Consider the following 9,724-nt stretch of genomic DNA (forward strand, 5'->3'; position numbering starts at 1 on the left):
CGCATTTCTTTATTTTCGAAATTAATTATTGTACTTTGATGGAAAAACTCGATAAAAAATACTTCTTTTGTATCCTTCTCATAATTTATTTAACATATTAAGAAACTTTTTTTNACTTTTTACTTGTACCGGCGGTACAAGTAACGAAAGTAAAAGTACTGCCATATATGAAAGTTTATCATGGTGGCCGGAAATGGGATTTCTGCAAAACTGTACAAAATTACCGCCAAATCAAGCCGCCCCTGATTCTATAGAGCCAAGAACTGTTATAAACGTTGAAAATAGTTATCAGAGAAACGTATTTCTTTATATTCGAAATTAGTTATTGTATTTTGAATGAAAAAGCTCGATAAAAAATACTTCTTTTGTATCCTTCTCATAATTTATTTAACATATTAAGAAATTTTTTTTTTTTAAATATTGTTTGTTTTCGTCAGACTTTTTACATCAATAAAGTTTCTATAAACAACCAAACTTAAAAAAAAATTATGGATAATCGATTGGATGTAAATACAATTATTACTGGTTAAAAAGATTCTAACTTTCGACTAATATTTCCAGGGAACCCTGTATCGCGAAACACTTGTACACTTAACGTTTTCGAACCACTTGTTAAAATCACTTTAAAAATTTTTTCAAGTTGTGTCTACTCAGTTTATTATATTAATAGATAGTATTTAAAAAAATAATATAATCAGTAAAACTTTCAAGTACTAATGAAATATTGATTTGAAAGAACAGATGGTTATCTTGCTAGATAAACAGCTGACGGAAGAAACTTCAAAATATATTGCATGTAACAAATTGATTTAAGTTAAAAAGGATTCTCTCTTAATTCTTTTCAAACGCTTCAAAGACTGTGAATAAATTCTCTGAAAGAAATACAAAAGGGAGAAAGGTAACTTTATTGTACTTGTACATTAATTTCGTGATATTGATATCACCGGAAAAGTTTTTTTTGTTTGTTTATTTTATGTTTCATAAAAATTTTGAACGGATCTTACATATTTTCGCATCACTTATTTCAAAACTACAATCGATTTCTTTCTACAACCTGAAATTTTTATATAATTCAATTATATATTCTGCACCAGGGTTTTTTAAAAATCACTCAAGTGGATATTTAGTGCTCCCACTTATCTGTTGCGTAAGTAGTAGTAGTAGGAAGAGCGAGATAGTGCTTTTAAGTTAACTTTGCGCTACTTATAATACTATAAAATATACTACTTTCAGATCAAGGTAATACTTTTTTTCCTTCTTTTTTTTTGTCTTGTTACTTTAAATGGAGCATACAAGTGTATAAATTCACGTATATAAACCTACATGTTATTTATAAACTTGTACTTTCAAACAGAAAACTTAAATAAACTACAAGTAGTATTTTATGCGAAACTCTGTAGCTTTTGTTCAAAACTGATATCAGATTTGAAAACCCGACACACGAATAAGGTAATATCAAAGTGTTTGTATAAAAGCGGCAAAAGAAATTTTCCCGGTGTAATTTATAATGGTAGTGAACTAAAATAAAAACTATGTAAGAGAAATAAGAGCATTGGAGATTCATAAAAGAATCCAAAAAATTATCCCACAATTATTATTACTATTCAAGTTAATAAGATTATTAAACATACCTTCGATCTAGAGAACTCTAACAAATATATTTTCCATATATTCTTCAGAATAAATGGAAGTAGCAAAAGAATGTATTGAACTAAAGCAGAAAATTTTAATTCAAATAGAACTTCCGTAATACTTTTTTTAGAACCTATAATCGTTTGCGAATCTGAATTTACGGTTTTTATTTACAGCTGCGGGCAAAATTCTTTCTCTTTTAATTTACTTAAATACTAGCTGAATGCCCGTTTTTCGTACGGCGGTGGAAAAAAGTAAACAATCAATATATTGGTACAGAACAACACTACAGAATCCTACACAAAACCTAAAGGTATATGCCAACATAATTAATTAAGCTAAAGTAATTCCATTTTTGTAAGTTTATTCTCATAATTTTCTTTCTAAGAGAGCTTAACGTTATTAGATTAAGCAAAACACGTTTCTAGTAGTTCATCCCATCAAAATAAAGATTAACTGTATTTAGAATCATTTGGCATGATACTGTTGCTCGAGGCCATCTTATGATATCTAAAGTTTGTGACAATCACGTGATTTTCTCCGGTACTGATAACTTAACTTTTTTTCGCAGTATCTATACTAACGCTTCACAGTATTTATCCAGTTATAGGTATCAAATATACTAATATAATACATTGTACCTATATTTGTACTTTTGGTACTTATTTTAACTGAACAAATTACCATAATACCAGTATAGCTTAAAATCAAAATTGGTGTCACTAACGTATCTGCCAACTTTCACTCTTTCCGAGAATGGATATTCAGAGTGGTTGTAAAACAATTAAAGAATTCCCGTTGAAACTCGCCTGCGCAAGGATCATTACGCTTTTATATATTTATTGTAATTATTTATATGTAGTGGTGGTCAAACTCATTTATAATTATCATTATAATTCAAAAAGTTAATTGGAAAAACATGAGTATTGCTACCACTTTAAATATGAAAATAAAATCTTCGGGAAATCCGGAAGAGTTGGCAGGTATGCAATAATGATATGGTGATTTTTTACCTTTCTCCTATTTTTATATTATGTTTTTCATATCATAACTTATTTTTAATTTCAATTACTGTTGTGTTTTAAATTATTTTATTTTGTAAATTCACTATTGAAAAAGCATAACTATGAGCAAAATAAATACGTGGTTTCAAATAACTTTAAAAAACTCTAATTTGAGGACGTTATCCGCATATGCTACCATGTTCATGCCGATCATTGGGCTTATCTAACATAACGAATAAAAAAAAAAACATTAAAAATTAAAGAATGTAAAAATAATCTTTTTTTTATGTGAGCTATCGTCTGAAGCAGTCCCGTTTTTTATTTATGGCGAGTTATACGTCTACGAAAAAATTAAATTTTTCAAATGGCTGTAACCAAACGAACTAATTGGAAATTTTGAACGAATTTTAGGATCAGTTGCTAAATTTGCCCCTTGAAGCCGCTTTTCAGATTTCAATACACCCAGAACAAACTCTTCATTTTATTATTATGTATAGATTAATACATTATCTTTTCCCCCTCTTGGAAAATTTAGTTATCGGAGGGTATGGTACTAAAGTAAAGTTATTACCTATTGACAATATAGGTGTTGTTTTAGGTCTGATGGCGCTCACCTTATTTGGACGTCATCACACTTTTCAACTGTGTTCAAGAGTAATAGTAAACAGTGCGCATACGTCGTCATTGCATGCGTTGCTATGACGTCCGGCGTCCGCTGCTGTTTGATAATTTTTTTAGAATTCTTTTTTTCACTTTTAATTTTGTTATGCAATAAGTTGGTGAGTTTATTTTTGAGATATGGGACCATAGAGATCCCATAAATACTTCTTGAGTTGTGAATAAAAGAGAATGTCATCATTTGAGCGATATTTTTGTTTTTCTTGTTTTATTTAAGAATCAGAAATTCTAACCTACAGTTCAAACTGGATCGTTTTCAATATTAATTCAGGAGAATATCACAAATAAAGAGGCTCCCAAGCTGATTGACACGGTCCCAAAGGTTAAAATTGAAGCAAGACATAAAAAAAACGATGCCAAGGCCTAAACTTACCGAGGCAGTAAGAAGAACATAAACGAGAACGTAAACGGGAATCCCTTCACACGAACGGAAAAACGAAAGGATTCTGTTCATAAACGCAAGCGTAAAGCCCGTTCTTCACAAGCCAACGTTAATTACGAAATAACGTAACGAAAAAAACTAGACAACAATCATTTTGCCAATGGGTATTCTGTGATCGGCGAAAGGTTTATGCATCATTTTAAGAGAATAAAAATCCCAAACCTCTCTCTGCCCAAACTAGGTTAAACTATCAAAAAGTGAAGGGGAAAAAAAGGAAATTCCAAGTATGCTTTTAATTCGTTGTTTTTAAAATCAATTTCTTTCTAAATCTCGTTACGTTTTGAAATTTTCAATTGTGTTTATAATTTTTCTCTGTGTTTTCATTTATATGAATTGAAATAATTCCAGAGTGAAACAACATGTATTCAATTCTTGCTATCCTGTTTATATCAGTCCATTTATTACATGCCGTAAGTACAGTTTTAGTATGAAATATAGAATTGAATTTTATCTACGTTTAATCTCATTGATACTGATCTTCAAACTAATTTTAGAGTGAAGATGGTCGCTGCGTTATGAGAGGGGAATGTGGAATAGATGATTTAACCTTTCTTCCAAAGCCTTGCGTCTACAATGGTTCTCCAACTGCTATAAAAACAGAAGAATCAACAAAATTCTTAAAAGAAGTTTGCCCAGGCATTAATCCAGGTTCGTTTTCGTAAGCTAATAAGAAGAGTTCCAAAGCCCTTAAAAATTCATCTTAGTAAATTTACATTAAAACTAGCAGAAATTTCCTTTTGTAAAATACAACTTTGACGTTTAACCTATTCAGCATAAGGAATGAACTTTAACTAACGCAAAAGGGCTTCAACCGAACATTTCCTAATCGTTTAATTGGTCTAAAATCGTAATGAATAAACGTGTTCCGGTCATAATTTATCGATGGTGTTTTCCACAATAAGGAGTGCTGCAGGCTGTTTGCCGTCCATATTTCCGGGTTACTGTATCTGGTGTGATTTGAGGGCATTTGGACTGCGTTAACAGTGTTTCACTGTGTTTTGGTGTGGACTTGTTAACAATGAACTCAATAAATGGATGGTGTTTTCAAAATAAATGTAAACAACAACAATCTCGAGCTCTTAACCAACTTTACTTCCGGTTAGAAAGTATACAGCTGCTTACAACAGCTTATTCTACGAGATGATATTTGCAGAAGACAAAGGTACTCTTGGATCAATAGGTGAGAGAAATTTGTCTCAGTGGAGGCCGTTTTAATGGAACTAACCCGCATTTGCGTTACATGGAGAGGAACACTATGAAAACCTCCCACGGTTAACCTGACGATAAAGACACTCTAACCATCACCTCCTACATCAGAAAGCCATCACACGGTTTCTTATAAGTAGTCTGCGCAGATTATTTAAAAAGCGAACCACTTGTGCGCATGAACCTAAATTCTATTTTAAAAGTACTTGAGAGAAATTTATCTTATACACTTGAAAATTGAATCTGTAGTGGTTGACAAGTAAATAAAGCAAACCAATTATATTCATAAATTAAACAAATTTTTAGACATATATTTGCCACCATTTTCTAATTTTTAATAGATATATTAAATGGTTTTTTCACCAATTGGTTTTCCTTCATAGTGTTCTGATCGAACTAACTACATTAACCGTGTGGAGGATTTCAGTTATAGGAGGCGTTGCTCTAACCCATTATCCGTCTACCACTGAGGATAGTTTTACGTCAGCACCGAGGTCTGTGCGAGCAGGGTGCAAAATTTGTATCAACCAGCCATCGCTGGGATTCGAACCCAGTTCACCTCATTGGGAGGCGAGTTCTCTATCCCCTGAGTCATCACGGCTCATACATTAGTATTGCATTTTTTAAATTTATAAATTTCAAAAGTTCATTATATTCTTCCACAGACTCAATCTTTTTAGTATATTTTGTCCGCGCCAGATTCATATCCGTAAGATTTTGTTCGTGAGATAATGATTGCCAAATATTTTCTTTGCTTGTGTGATTTTTTGCTCAGTGACATTTTAAGTGGATATCATTTTTTAAAGAAACTAAGCTTTTTATTTTGCAGATTCCGTATGTTGCGATGATTCACAAGTTGCAAGTTTTGAAGCACAGTTCAGTTCTCTTTCGGCATTATTCAGGAGGTGTCCTGCTTGCATTCACAACTTAGCTAATGTTTTTTGTCAAATGATTTGTTCTCCGACTCAGAGTCGATTCTTGACGGTAAGAAAATTATTCTAAATTTATAATAGCTCTCTGTGATGTACAGAATAAATTTTAAAAGTGGTATTAATATTATTTCTCTTTCCATTTGTTTTTGAAATAAGCAGCGCGTTTGTTATTACAACTAATACAAATAATTCAGAAATTATGAAATGCCAAATGGATAGTCCAAGGAACACGTGCATAGTGGCGGTAATCACGGAAATGCCAACAGTTCCGCCTTGTGCCAAAGTTTAAAAAAATTAGTAATGCAAATGAATTAAAAAGTAAAACTCGTAGAAGAAGGATAATTATGCCGATTCTTTATTGCTAATAGCCTTCTAGTATGTATTGACTATTGAGTACTTGGACCGCGAAGATGCCCTCATCCTATCTATCATGTACCTATTTAAATATCAAACGACACATTGTGCTCATTTGATCATTTGGTTGCTAATTTAACATTTCAAGCTCCTTGCTCGAAGAAATAATGTAAGTTGAAATAGAAAGAAGCAGCTTGCTGAAGACTGTCAACTGTTGATTGTAGATGAGGGTGTAGATGAGGGGAATGTATCAACGTGAGGAAACGCTATGAACGCTGTTTAACACTAGATTTACGGACGTTTCTTAAATACCTATCTCTACGAACGCACGCCAATTTCAGCGAACCTTGCAGGTGTTTCAAGGACCACTGTATCAAGGACTCTGTTGGCATACACAAAGTTGGGTAAGGTGTCTTCGGCGAAGTACAACAGCGGCAGGAAGTCGAAGTTGTCAGACCGTGATAGACGGGTGTTGAAGAGGGTAGTCGCTCGAAAACGCAAGACTACACTGCCGGTGATAACATCCGAGATGAATACTCACCTTCAGAACCCTGTATCCATGAAAACTATTCAACGGGAGTTGCATGCTGTTAACATTCATGGCAGAGTAGCTATTCCAAAACCGTTAGTTTCAGCGCGGAATGCTTTGAAGAGACTACAGTGGTACTAAGACCACCTAAAATGGACACAACTGCAATGGGAACAAGCTATCTTGTCTGATGAATCCTCTTTTACACTATTCCAGACCACCAGACGTGTGTTCGTGTGGCGAACGCCTGCAGAAGCATTTCATGTTTACTGCCTGGTTCTAACCGTGAAACATGGTGGTGGTTCTGTGATGTTGTGGGGCGCTATATCTGCCCGTGGATAGGGGCCTCTCGTTGTCTTGAGGGGGGTGGTCAAAGGGGACCATTACCGAAGCATTCTTGCTGATCATCTTCACCCTATGCTTCATACTCTCTTTCCGGGAGAACGTCCTGTGTTCCAAGATGACAACGCTCCTGTTCACACGTCTCACTGTGTTCAAGCATGGCTAAAGGATCATAATGATGAAGTGGACCATCTAACGTGGTGTCCTCAGTTCCTGATCTAAATATTGTTGAGCCTCTGTGGGGTTTTTTTGGAGAAAAAAGTCCGTGCTCGGTTTCCTCCTCCAAGCACTCTCCGAAATCGAGACAGCCCTGCAAGAGGAATGGCTGCAAGTTCCAATGAACTTTGTTCAAGACCTTTATTTGTCAATCTCACGTCGAATGCAAGCTGTCATTCAGGCCAAAGGTGGCCCAACTCCTTATTAATACAATATTTTAATTTTTTTCACACGTGTTCCTATTATTTTGTCCTATATCTATATATATTTATGAAATATTCTAGTATTTTATGTTTCAATACTCGAACTAAGCAACTGAAACCTTCAAAATCTGACACTCTGACATCAATTGACATTCTGCGTTTGTTCTTTCTATTATTGCTTATCGGCAACAGTTGCTTATCGTTTGTTTTATTTGAGATAAAGATATCGGATAACGAATCGAAGTAGCGTCGGTAGAAGTAGTTTACTCACCACTGCTTCTAAATAATTAAAAGAATTATGTGACACGACACTTTGTTGCCGTTAAAAAGTTGGGAGAATTAACTCAAAATCTGCAAATTTTAATTTGTATTTCTCTACCATTTATTAAAATATTTTGTCATGTCCGGATCAGTTGGCATCTCAGTGAACTGGTGCAGTGTTAAAACACGTATCAATGTTATAATATATATTTATATTATTAATAAATTGTGGCGAATACGTCTGTCTTATTTCACCGAGTTATATTTCTATAATGAAATAATTGAGCCACCAGCTTTAATGTTTTCAAAAATACTTCACGGGAACGTTGGAATTCAATGATTATTATTTTGATATAACTGAACGTTATTTATTTTAATTGACTGCAACCGCTTATCTATCTCAACAATATTTTTGCTTTGATCGAAAAATTTCATGTATTATATTTCGACCGATCTTTAGCTTGTGTATCAAGCATTTACATTTTAAAAATATGATAAAAAGTGTTTAAACTTCAAAACTCCGTTATTTGTGAACATACATAAGGAAGAAATGAAATACTCCTTAATTGAAATGCTCCTTCTGAAAATTTTCAAACCCCGTTGTTTGGATTAAAAAAATAAGAATTTCATTTTGAAAATTTATTAATTTATTTAAATTCCATTAGGATTTAAAACAAAAAGATATTGATTAAGTATACTTTCTTAAAATTAAATTAATAAATGAAATTTTTTTTCAAAAAAGAAAAAATCTCCCTATGGTATGAAGGAATATGTCTTTAGCTTATTTATTTAATTTGGATGAAAGTTTTTTTTTTTTTTACAATGCTGCCAAAAAAAAGAACACTGTGAATAATTTTTGACCCAATAATCGAATTTCCAGAAGCTAAAATTCCTTCTTCTTAACTTAAAATTAAAAAAAAATTGCGGATGATTATTGCAAAAGGTAAAAAAGTTTAAAAAATAGATACAAATGCACTTTCTCGAATGAGATAAAATAATTTCTTCCTGTTTTATACATATCTTTTTTTTCTTCAAGATAATAATTTTTGTCCCTTTGAAATGGGAAAAAAAGCCTCAATAATGAAAGTACGGTCTGAATACTTTAATCAGAAGAATGGATAATTATCCAAATTAGGAAATGTTAATGTTTTAAATTATAAAATTTGTTCACACAAAAATCAAAATAGAATCAAAATGTCTATGTACATGTATATGTACAAAAATACATTTTTCGAATGTCTTAAATTGTTGAAACATGTTTTTTTTTTTTTTTAATTTTCAGGTAACGGATTCCGCAGGCTCAGGATTAAATACAACAGTGAATTCCATCGATTACTCTATCACAGAATGTTATGCCAATGGACTTTTTAATTCTTGCAAGAATGTTCAAATTGCGGTAGGTCCGCAAAGAGTTATCGAGATTGCATGTGGAGCTCATGGAAAAGACTGTTCTCCTTTCAGGTGGCTTGAGTATATGGGAACTCACGATCCCTCACCCTTTCAGATCAACTTTAAATACAATGATTATGGCATGGGTAATGCATTAATTCCTTGTGATAAACCATCTTTCTTTGGACAAGCATGTTCCAAAGAAGATTGCCCAAGAGGTGATGACTATGACTAAAAATTAAATACCTAAAACCTGAATGCGTTTTGTCACTTCATTATTCATTTAAAAGAAGCATATTTCATTTATAACAGGACTTTCTTTGTTCCCCAATTAGTTATATTACCTACTTGTCCTTTTCGTGCTACTAGCTGGCACATAAGGTTACGCCATTTTTTCAGATAACCCGGTGCTGAGCCTGGCCTTTGCCTCCTCCCTTCAATTTATTCGTCTGGAAAGTTCGTGCCGATTTTTGTTAGGCGGAGCTCACAAATGTCCACCGAAAATATTCAAGTAAAAATTTATTTTATTAAATATA

The 9,724-nt window shown here is 33.0% G+C and overlaps 1 protein-coding gene across 1 annotated transcript; it reads left to right on the forward strand.

Annotated features, from left to right (window-relative positions):
- Positions 1-758: 758 nt before the first annotated feature.
- LOC107452991 (NPC intracellular cholesterol transporter 1-like) lies at positions 759-9,446 on the forward strand. Its single transcript, XM_016069639.3, has 5 exons — positions 759-898; positions 4,105-4,166; positions 4,251-4,404; positions 5,792-5,946; positions 9,082-9,446. The coding sequence occupies exons 2-5, from the start codon at positions 4,116-4,118 to the stop codon at positions 9,421-9,423; spliced, it is 702 nt and encodes a 233-aa protein (XP_015925125.2). The 5' UTR covers positions 759-898; positions 4,105-4,115; the 3' UTR covers positions 9,424-9,446.
- The last annotated feature ends 278 nt before the right edge of the window (positions 9,447-9,724 follow it).

The sequence above is a fragment of the Parasteatoda tepidariorum genome, chromosome 6, assembly GCF_043381705.1.
Source record: "Parasteatoda tepidariorum isolate YZ-2023 chromosome 6, CAS_Ptep_4.0, whole genome shotgun sequence".
Taxonomy (NCBI): domain Eukaryota; kingdom Metazoa; phylum Arthropoda; class Arachnida; order Araneae; family Theridiidae; genus Parasteatoda; species Parasteatoda tepidariorum.